Raw genomic sequence first — 12,022 nt, 5'->3', positions numbered from 1 at the left:
ACAATGCTAACCTACTAACAATGTACATTTGCTCTAAAGTTTTAACAGCTAAATTCTCTAATCAGCTCTTTATCTCTGTATAGGACACTGATAAATAGGGATTCAATTATATCCAAATGCTGCAGATTGCCTTGCCGAAGACCAGGCTTCCCACCCTTTACAGTCTCCCCTAAACAGCCCTGAAAATCACTTCCAGCCCTGCCCATGTCTCCATTCTCCCACCTTCGATGATGGCAGTCTGTCTTTAGATATGCTAATATCTTCTTAGGTGACATTAAGTCCCACTCTGACTGCTTTCAACCTGAAAGGGACAGACATGTTCTGAGATGCATTCTGCAGGAAATCGAGCTCATCTATTGTGTCACTATATGAAGCCAACTCTGAGTTCTGCTAGTGGCACCTCCATCATATCATGTACACCCACTCAGCCCCACCTGTCACTGTCTAATCACTTTCTCTTTCATAACCCTTCACTTGAATTTTATTCTCCAAATCTAGCAACCTCTTTGCAGCACTCATTCTTCTGGATTTCATTACTGTAAATGGCACTTGCCCATTTCTAAAACACTCTGCATCGCTGGCTCTAATGGATCTGAGCTGTTGGTTCTACTCATTAACTCTTAAGTTTCTCTGTTTTGGTTCTGGGTCAAGATTGCAGCATCAGGCCTACTTGGATCCAGATACACTTTCTAGTCCCCACTAGCTATGTGCCCTTGGGGAATCTGCTGGACTTCACTGGGTCTTCTTTATCAACTCTAACATGGACATAATGGCATCAATTGTAGAGACTGTCCTCGGCATACTCAGTTTACTCTGTCACAAAGTAATCAGTGAGCACATGTGAGCAATCACCTTGGTGTGCTAATTCTTAGCTCCTGGGACTCTGGTCTTTTTGCCTTGAAGAGTCCATCTCCAATTGCTTTGACTAGCATGTCAGTATATGCCTGAAGTGATGACTCCAGGACTAAATCTTTCATCCTCTTTTCAGAAAAAAAAAAAAAAAAAAAAGGAAAACCAGGAGTGTACTTAGCAATATCTAAGGAACAACCAGACGAGTACTGGTTACATCTGACTGTTCCTTCTTCCAGACTTCACTGCCCTTCGCCCCTTCGGCACTCTGCTTTGAAGATGTTTCTTCTCCAGTCATCTCAGATTCTCTGGCAGTTTATCCTCATGCATTGACTCTCAACACTGGTCTAAAGAGAAGGCCTAATTTTTATTTTTTGAGCTGTCTTCTTGCTCTTGGAGATACCACACTTCACCATGGCTCCAACTGCAACCTCTAAGTAAACAGAAAACTTACATACATCCTCTAACCCAAAGCTCTCCTCTGAGTTCTCGAACCCTGTATGAAACTAAGACAACATAAACTCAACAAATCCAAACCTGGTTTCATAATCACCCCCACCCCCTCCCATCTCATGTGCTCTCTTTCATCCCAGCTGGAAAGGACAGAAGCCTAGAAGTTGTTCTTAATAAACTTCGAATTCCTTCCCCCACCCCAAGCCTACTCACACCCATGAATTTCATCTCTCAAATTCGCCCACCTATATCCATCTCTACTTTCTTCTTTCTTCTCAATAAATGTCTACTCAAGATAAAAGTCTACTTTCAAATACCTTCACATGGTTTGCTCTCTTCCACCCCTCTTCTGTGGCGAAGCCAGATCTTCCTTTTTTTTCCCTTAGAAACCTTCATTCACTCCATTCATTCATTCATTCACTGAACTCAAAATCATTCTTATGTTAAGTAACATAATAAGAGTCCCAGTTTATTCCCCCCAAACTAGTCATTAACCAAACACAATAACTATGCAAGAATGCACCTACGAGTATATATTTTACATGTCTTCTGTAAACATGTACATATTTTCATCTTTTTTCTATTTTACATGGTTATGAACTTCACAGTTTTACCATCCATCATATATATATATATATATATATATATATATATATATATCATCCATCATATATACTGAACTTGCTTAATTGCTCTGATTCTTTCTCAAGTATGTTGAGATCTCTCACATCTTTGCATTCTGAGCTTCAATGAACAAACCAATGGTGTCCTCATTTAGATCATATATTACTTTAAAGGAATTACAAAAATCCATGGGAAATACCCTTAGACTCTGTTTAAAGGGTGGGATGCAGCTGAATTCATATCTGTATTTTGTTTCTATAATGTCTCATGAAGATAAAATATGTAAGATACAACAGATTATAAGAATTGTGCCAGGAAACAAGGTTCTCAAATATGTTTACTGTTTCTCTCAAGAACAATTTTATTTTGGGGAAAAAGGGTAGTAAGAACTGATACCCAACCAAGCAAGGGGACAGAAACAGAACACCTGGAAGCTTTGGGTACCACAGCTGCTCATGAATGAGACCCCTGAATCACTTCCAGTGCAGGAAGCACAGAACGGGAGTCTGGCGGAAAGAACAGATGAAGGTCTGGGGAGATGGCTCAGTGAGCCCAGTTCCTGCTGTGCAAGTGAGAAGACCCAATTCTTCTCAGTTCAAATCTGCAGAGCCCACATAAAAGCTAAACATGGAAGCCTGTGTCTGCAACCCCAGTGCTCCTACCTTGAAGCAGGAGGTAGACACAGAAGAGTCCACAGAAGCTCACGGTCCAGACAGTGTGCAGACAATAAAGAGACTCTGACTCAAAGGTGGAAGGTGGAGGACAGACCACTTCACAGACCACCCAGGGACTCACACACCCTCACTCACACACAAACACACATACATGAACAGACATAGATATTACACACATGTATGTATACATACACACATACTCTCACACACATGTGCACAGACAGACATTACACACATGTACTATATATACACTGACACCACACACACACACACACACACACACACACACACACACACACACAGAAAAAAAATCATAAAGAATTACCAACATCAGTATACCTGATGGAAATCCTTTTCTAACTTTGTATTATTTAAAATCAGTCCCTCGTCTCTTAAAAGAAAACAGGAAGCATGGTGTAATCAATCTGAGTTATCTGAGCTCAGTCTAATTTCCTTTTTAAAAGAGGATTTCTTATAGAAAGAGCACAGATTAAGAGGCAGCGGTAAAATCCCTGTGTTGGTGGGACTGCAGCAATTTAGTTGACCAAGTTCCCATTGGCCCAGATGGACATAAACAACACAAGATGATAATAGGGCATTTAGGCAACTAGGTAACCATGGAGAAGCCGCCACAAGTGCTCCTTAAGGAGCTACTATCAGCTTCAAGCACAGCTCTATCAGCAGAATTCAGGACTCTGTGGCCTTCCCTCTGAACCACTTTAAGCAGTAACTAGAGAGAGATATAGAAGTTTACTACAGGCACAATGACATGAACTCTGCAGGAATCATATGCATACATAAATATACAAAAACTATGCACACCTAATAACAGAGCCAAGACTAAAATCACAGTAACTTGGAAAAATGGTCTAATTCTCATATAATAAAATAACAAGGGAAAAAAATCTCTAAGGTATCAGCTCTTGTCTCCAAAAACATGCACACAGCTTTGAGAGGGGCAAGCTGTGGATTAATTGTCACCGGTTGTAAAGCTTCCTTAATGGCATTAGAAGACAACAAGCTTAGTTTGAGGGGGCAGCAGCAAGCTTGGTGCGATGAAGCTGAGAAGGGCTAACATGATGCAGCTAGGCAAAGCGGCATCTCAGAGATGAAAGATGGCAGACTTGGTCCATACTGGCCAGACCAGAACTCAGATACTTCTCACCTAACATCAGCACGAGTATTCAGGATGAAACCACGGATACTATGAGAGGAAGGACAGACAGGAAGGGTGGTTCAGAACCAGGACAAAACAACGGCCTCAGTGGAAAATGGTGGTGATCTCTGCTCAGGCATTCAGTGAACATGAAGTTCAAACCTGTTTTGGAAAACCTACTTCACTCAAGAATAGCCAGGGATGAAGAGAAAGAGTGGCTGTGTGTGCAAGAAATTCTTGGTATATTGAAATATGCATATCTGGAGTGGAGACCAACACGATTTGACAAGAATGAGACTGTTGTGTAAGGTTTAGTAAGAAAGGGAGCTAGCAAGATGGTCCACTGAACTGAAGTCATTTGCCTCATATACCTGGCAACCTAAGTTGGATTCCCCCAAATCCACAAAGTTATCCTCTGACCTCCACATGTGAGTCATAGTTCAAATGCAACTGTGCATGTGTGTGCACACACACACGATTTCATAAGGTACGTGTAAGAACAGAGGAAAGAATGTATAAGGAAGACTGTGGAGAATCAAGGCTCATTAATGAGGAAGAATCAGTTTGACTTGATGCACACTTCCCAGGAAGCAGAAAGGCAATGACTGGGGCCCTCTTAACTTCTTCACATCCCACAGCATGAACAGGACACACGGGAGGTGGACTCCCATTGAATCCATCCCACTGTGTACTTCAGCACCCATATGTCCTACTCTGAAGCCACACTTGTGATGAGAAGCAAAAACTTTCTGTTTGGCCCCATCAGCAGAGGGGACAACAAAATCAATGTTTGTTCTCAGTCCATGGACCTTGAATGTATAAGAAAAAAAGCAAAGATTTTCTATCCTTTAATTCATAAATTCAGCTAAGATATTCAAATATTCTCAATTAATGTAAATAAAGATTTGTTACATATCATATCTCTCCTTGTGAGCCATTTGCTTCTGAATAACGGGAAAAATAAGTTTGATTGAAGATCACTTGGAAAATGTGTCTTAAACACTCTAAAGCCCTCTAATCTAAGATTATATGGAAACAGGCTTTAGAATGTTTCTAAAAAGAAATGATTCATCAGTGAGATTAAGCTAAATGCCGGAGTAATCAAATTGTGGAATTCTGATTAAATGGATACTTAAGTTTAATCTATTTAAAACTTGCAGGATAAATAGGAAGGGCCTGGTCTAGACTAGTCTGGCTTGGCTCAAATGCTGTAACTGCATGTCTAAGGAGTTTGCTCTTCAAACTGTTCCTTTTAACTTCTTACTTCCTTCATACTTCTTTCTCAGTCTGAATAAATGAGAATCACTTGGACTTCTATGGGCTCTTTCTGTTAAATAGCAGCCAGAAAGAAAAGGCAATAAAGTGAAAGGGGCATGTCCTTACCCCCACCCCGGAAAAGGTTTCCTTGCCAGTAGCACTCGCTCTGGCAGTTTTACCACGTCTGAGCAGGCACATAAAAGAAAAAGCAAAGAAGGCCAGACCCAGGCTGCCCTGGGCCAGAGAGGTCCCCTTTTGTGACTGCAGCTAGGCTCCCCCGGGATTTCCTCCTGTCGTCCCGGCAGCGCCGCCGGGCCGCAGGCGGGCGACCGCAGGCCGACGCGGTTCCACTTACAGTGACACCATCCCAGGTGACAGCACCAGTGCAGCTTGAAGCACTTGCCGTGGCTGTGCGTGGCACAAATGGACAGCCCGTCGCACGGCTGGAAGTCGGGTCTGCGGGCGGCGCAGCTCCGAGCCAGGGCCTGCGCCTCGTCCACTTTCTCGCTCTTCCAGCCGCGCTCGGGCGCCGCGGCAGCACTCATCTCTCCCGGCGCGGAGCGGGGACCCGGAGCCCGGGAGCGGAGGTGCGGGGCGGGCAGGACGCGGGCGGGCTCCGGCTGCAGGCGCGGCGGGGATCGGCTGGCGGAGGAGCCACCCCGGGAGGGCGCAGCGACCGGGCCGGGCCTGCCACCTCCCCGCGCCCTGGTCCCTTCTCCGGCGCCCTCCTCCTTGATCCCTCCTCCCTTCTTTCTCCTCTCCACCCTCCTCGCTGCTCCCACCTCCCTTCTCTCTCTCTTTCGTCCTCCCCGCGGCTCCCTCCTCTCCGATCCCCCGCCTCGGGCCGCCACGCCTGCACGCGCACGCGCACACTTAGGCTGCCGCGCCCCTCTGCGAGCCTAACCCCCGCGAGTCGGTCCCACACGCCTCTCGAAGCGGAGGGAGGGCCGCGAGGACAGTCAGCTGGGTCCCTACACGCACACGTCCCGCACGCATCCGCCCTCTCCTTTCGAGGGCGGGGGAGGAGGGTTGCTCTGGTTACAGCTGCCTTCTCCCGCAGCCTTTAGGCACCCGGTCCAGCCTGGTCCTGGCACTCCTTCCCCGGCGTGCCACGGAGTCCTGCGGGGCTCGCACTCGTCCCCTTGGCGGTCCGGGAGTGGCCGCTGGCGGTGAACCCGGACCAGAGACCTAGAGGGTTCTTCCCAGCACCAGCAGCCCGGAACTAGTGCTGGGCGTCGGGCAGCTAGGGCGGGAGGATGTATTAGGTTTGTGTCCTGATATGTGGGGCTGGGGAGGATGGTGGTGGTGTGTGTGTGATATTCACTGAGTGGCATGTAATGCCTATGTGTTGCCTGTGTGTAGAGTCGAATAGTCGAGGGAGGGGAGGGGAGTGAAGCGCGTGGGGGATGCGGAAGCCACTGTGCGAGCATGATTAACTGTATAGGCTGAACATGGGTGTGTGTGGCGGTGTGGTGGGCTGGAATAGAGTAAAAGCTTATGCATGGAGAGTATTGTGGAGTTGACACGGATATGGGCACACAGATGGGACTGCCATGGGGTCCAGCCTGTCCAATAGGTGTGGCTGCCCAGGCTGCAGCTCCCCCTCCTACCTCCTCAAGTCCAGTCCGCTTGTTTACCTTCCCTGCTGACCACAACTAGTATCAAAAGGGTTTCCCATCCCAGGCTGAACCAGAAAAGAGAAAAGGAATCATTACTTCCCAGGGAGCATCCGTGGAAACTGGCGCTCCCTGCAAGGGAGCCAGGACCCAGCCAGAAACACGCAAAGGAGGGAACGCCCTCCTTGGGCTTCCTTGCCAACTGCTTCTCGAGGCCCAGGAAAATGCCTATAATTACCGAGGGTCGGAAACAGAACCTCTCAGCACAAATGCTGGACTGGCACGTGCTTATGCCTGGATTTCCTTTCCCCTTTCTGCCTAGCAATGAGAACCAGCCTGGCTTTAAAGGAGATTCATCCTCAAGCTCTCAAAAATCTTTGCTGCCATAAGCAACCTTTCATAATTTTCCCTTTTATTTAACCTTGGCTTAGGAAGGGAAATCTAATTTGCATATGCCCGACTCTAGTGAAGTCTTCATATGTCAGGTATTGAGGGAAATCAAGACGGCAAAGGTTGTCAGTTCTAAGTTGCAAACTCTGGCTTCCCAGTGATCTAACACTGATCAAACATAAGGTGGCATTGCTTCACCTACTTCCCAGGTGTCCACCCCCTTAAGTCCCAAAGCAGCTCACTGCTGACTCATAGATTCCATGCATCCCCGCTGTTAACATAGCCATCTCAAAATAACTTCAGCAAGTGGAGAGAGAGAGAGAGAAAAAAAAAAAAAAACCAAAGGATTCCACACCACATTATTGCTATAGTCTGAAACCAATTTTTTCTAAGTTTTATTTTATTATTTTGTGTGTATGGCCGTTTTGCCCACATGTATTGTTTGTGCACTGCCTGCACACTCAGAGGATAGAAGGGTACATCAGATTCCTTGGGACTGGAGTTACAGGAGTTTGTTAGCTGCTGCTGCTGGGGATCGAACCCAGGTCCTTGGGAAGCTCAGCCAGTGCCTTTGACCTCTGAGCCTTGCTCTAAGCCCATCAACCAATTTTTAAACAATAGGTATATTCATCTGTTTTAATTTATTTTTCTCCTCCAATGTATTAACTCCCTCTAATACCAGGCATATCATATAAGGCCAAAAAACAGGACATCTCCAGGAGGGCTTACACAGCTAATCCCACTTTGCTTTTATTACAGACTGGACCACAAGACTCCACTAATTAGGAAACACAATTTTTTAGTTCAATAAGACTATTCATAGCCAAGCTGTGCATGACCCAAAGACCTACGATGCCAGACACTCATAGTCATCAAAGATCAGTCTTGACAAGGGCTATAACTTGTCTACTTGGCTCTAACACTATAGTTAGAATCCTCAGGTTCAAATTCGAAGAGCTGGATAATTTGTTCCTGTCACAGTGTACCTCTTTGTCTATTGTTAATGTAAATTGTATTTGCACACCAACCCTTTGAACACTTACAAACTGAGTCTTAACGGAACAGGTTTTGGTTACCTAACCAAGCAACCAAGCATCGTGGTTATAAATAAGCTACCAGCAATCTGCTAGTCGTATTAAACCAATCACAGGGCTGACAGGGGCAACAGCTTCCAAATGCAGTGCAGCTAAACTGGGAGCTGCCTGTGAGGAAGGAAGAAGTCTGTTCGGCAAGGCCATTAGCACAACTTGGACTCAGCATTTGCTCCAGTATTGAGGTAAGACCAGCATTTTTAGACTCAGAAGCAGTCACGCTTTCCTGTACTACACCTTGGCCCTGTACCTGACCCACTGCAGATGCTCCATATTAGTGCCTGTATTGGTTTGTTTTCTATCTCTGTAATAAAACACTGACCAGAAGCAACTTGGGGTAGAAAGGGCGTGTTACAGACCATCATTGAAGGAAGTCGTGACAGGAACTGAAACAAAACCATGGAGGAACAAACAGTGCTTACTGGCTTGTTTCTCCATGGCTTGCCCAGCCTGCTTTCTTATACACAACCCAGAACCACCTGCCCAGAACAGAACTGGCCACATTATTCATTAATCAAAAAAAAAAAAAAATGCTTCCACAGACTTGCCTACAAACCAGTCTGATGGAGGTGTTTTCTCAGTTGAGGATCCATCTTCCTAGATGACCTGAGCTTGTGTGAAATTGACAAAACTAACCAACACAGTTCCTTCTTTTATATAGCACCTTGAACATTCACAACCAGAGACTTAATATTCTTCCCAACCCTCCCTCTAGGGTGCAGTGGAGAGACTGCCCTGTGACAACTGTCTTAATCAGGGTTTCTATTGCTGTGAAGAGACACCATGACCCAGACAACTCTTATAAAGGAAAACATTTAATTGGGGTGGCTTACAGTTCAGAGGTTCAGTCCATTATCATCCTGGTGGGACATGGCAGCGGGTAGGCAGACATGGTACTAGAGAGGTAACTGAGGAAGTGGTCTGAGACACTGGGCATGGCTTGAGCATATGAGACCTCAAAGCCCACTTCCACAGTGACACACTTCCTCCCATAAGGCCATACCTACTCCAACAAAGCCACACCTCCTAATAGTGCCACTCCCTTTGGGGGCCATTTTCTTTCAAATCACTACAACAGTTGTTCAAAATGAACCTCTTCTGTAGGCTCCAAAGCCCAACCACCTGTTTTCTTTATTGTTGTGTTTCTGGAAGTGTGCCATTTTCTTCTGCCTGAGTTCATGCCTCCCAGTTCTGTCCCTTTGCCTTGATTTCTTGACTCTGGATGTCATTTGAGCTCAGTTGCTGTTGAAGTCTTTAATTCGCTCTGGGTTGTTTCATCATCGACATCATTCATTATTAATTATTAATAATGAAGCCTGAATTTAAGGCCTCAGGTGCTCAAACATATAGTTATACCCCAAGCCCTGTTTGTACTTTGTACTTGGAGACAGGTTATCACTAAGAAGTAGAGGCAACCCTCAAGCTTACGGAACCTCCTGCTTCAACATCCTAAGTAGCTGGGAGTATAGGCCTATGCCATCATGCCCAGCTTCCTCTGCAGTCTTAAGAACTTGCTGTCCCTATATGTGCCACCTCGGTCTAGCAGGTACTGTTTATTCCCAGCGCTTGGCATTGTTTTGGATGCATCAGATGCATATGACAAATTGTGTTAAATGGACACATCAAATGTTCACAACTATGCTGGAGATGTAGCTCAGTGGTAGATTTGAAGGGATTGAATTGGATCCCCAACACCACACACACTCACACACACACACACACACACACACACACACACTCACACACACACACACACTCACTCACACACACTCACACACACACACACACACTCACACACACACTCACACACACACACACTCACACACACTCACACACACACTCACACACACACACACACTCACACACACACACTCACACACACACTCACACACACACTCACTCACACACACACACACACACACTCACACACACACTCACACACACACTCACACACACACACACTCACACACACACACTCACTCACACACATACACACACACACATACTCTCTCTCTCTCACACACACACACACACACAGAGAGAGAGAGAGACAGACAGACAGACAGACAGACAGACAGACAGACAGAAAGAAAGACGGACAGACAGAAAGACAGACAGACAGACAGACAGAAACAGAGACAGAGATGACTGAGTATTCTGAAGGGGTTAGAAAGACGAAACACCTGATTTTTAAATCCAAAACCCCCAGAATGAACAGGTTGCATTGAAGCCCGTTGAGATCAGGTGGTACCTTGTCCTAAGTGACTTCATATCATATGAAGTGGTTTTTTTCAGGTGGCCCCTTGCCCTGAGAGGCTCCATTGTACAAGCAAATCATGACTCCACTTTGAGGAAGGTGATGACTCTGCCCCTGGGTAGACAAGTGCATTTATTAATCAGGGTGAACTGGGGCTGTGAGAGCACATGGGCTGTGGTGGTTTGACTGAGAATGGCCCCTTAGACTCACATATTTGAATGTTTGTTTCCCTACTGCTGGACTATTTAGGAAGGATTAGGAGGTGTGGCCTTGTTGGAGAGGTGTTGGAGAAGCACATGCATGTACTGATTGCACAGACACAGACACATAAATAAAAATAAGATGGACATTTAAAACATAAAATTAGACAAGCCTTAGCTAACCCATTTCAGGAAGCATGGGGGGTTATAACATCAGTAAAGAACAACCTAGAATACAAGGATTGACTCCAGGTTATAGATGAGGCAACTGGTGAAGACAACAGCCTGCAGTCAGCTCTTTACCCACACCCAGTGTACCAAACACTCAGGTGCAATCCAGTGCCTACGGAGTGCCTTCTGGATGCCAATGTCTCATCTGTGTAGCATCGTCTTCTAAATCGAAACTTTCCCTCCTACATGAGAAGGGAGGCCCCAAAGTTACAAGACTCCACACAGGCTGCGAACAGGAGTAATAAGTATTTTGAATCCTCCATAGTGGGTTTCTCTGCCGATGCAATAAGCCAAATTAATAAGACCAGGTTTAATCTGAGCAAAGCACTCCCAGGTGGTTTTGGGGGAATCAGGAGAGAAATTATGCCTAGGGTCTAGGGAGAGGGTGTTAAATACGCTGTAGTCATGGTCTTGAGTTTCAGGGGCGGAGCCTCCACTTGATGGGCTTTCTGAGAATCGGGTGGGGTTTAGAATGGGGCCTAAGCAGAGCTTCCAACTGAACAAGGAGACTCTCCGATCAACTCAGCTGACTCCAGGGATACAACTTTTGTGACTTGTCACTTATTCTGGGGTGGACTTCTCAGTGGTGCAGCTGCTCACATGGGTGGAGCATGTAAGCCACTCACTCATGCTGCAATAAGTGTCCCCAGGAAACTCCTGGCTCGTTAAGCTAGCCTTCTACAGAATCCTTTCTCTAGGCAGTCCCAGGCGCCCCATCACCCTTATCCTGGAGTCGGGAGATAGTGTTCATGTCTCTCTAGGGAGATTGACAGAGCACCCTAACAGTCTGCTGGAGACAATTTGAAGGGGCTACCTAAAGCAAGCATAGGATTATAAAAGGTAATTGCTTGTAAGGGTTTAAATAAAGCACAAAGAATAGGGTAGAAATACAGGTATGCCCAGAGCCATGAAAACACATTTTCCAGCAAGTAGGCACTGGCTGTATAAAGGCCAGGGAGAGGGCAGCACACACTGGGCAGCCAGCAAGGCCTGGGCCAGCTCTGCCATCTTCTTGAAAGAAATATGGGTTGGATGGAGCAACTGCAACTTCAAAAATAGAGGTGGGAGCATTTCCAAGATGAGGTTGTAAAGAATGTGATTTGTGTTGGCCTCTTGTCAACTGCCCTCCTGGAACCAGCCTGGCGGAAACAAAATATTCTGAAGGCATCTGTGCCCTTCCTTTTGTCTGAAACAATGGTTCCCTCAAGAAATCAGATTCCCCAG

General features: G+C 46.0%; 1 protein-coding gene across 1 annotated transcript in view; it reads right to left on the bottom strand.

Annotated features, from left to right (window-relative positions):
* Positions 1–5,784, bottom strand: part of CUNH3orf70 (chromosome unknown C3orf70 homolog) — a 43,931-nt gene extending 38,147 nt beyond the window's left edge. Inside the window, exon 1 of the mRNA XM_027413020.2 lies at positions 5,369–5,784. Within this exon, the coding sequence (XP_027268821.1) occupies positions 5,369–5,558 (190 nt within the window). The 5' untranslated portion in view covers positions 5,559–5,784. The remainder of the gene's footprint in view (positions 1–5,368) is intronic.
* Positions 5,785–12,022: the final 6,238 nt, after the last annotated feature.

Source organism: Cricetulus griseus, chromosome 4 (genome assembly GCF_003668045.3).
Source record: "Cricetulus griseus strain 17A/GY chromosome 4, alternate assembly CriGri-PICRH-1.0, whole genome shotgun sequence".
In the NCBI taxonomy this organism is placed as follows: Eukaryota; Metazoa; Chordata; class Mammalia; order Rodentia; family Cricetidae; genus Cricetulus; species Cricetulus griseus.
The sequence above is the reverse complement of the archived record's forward strand: the minus strand, read 5'-3'. Positions and strand labels throughout refer to the sequence as shown.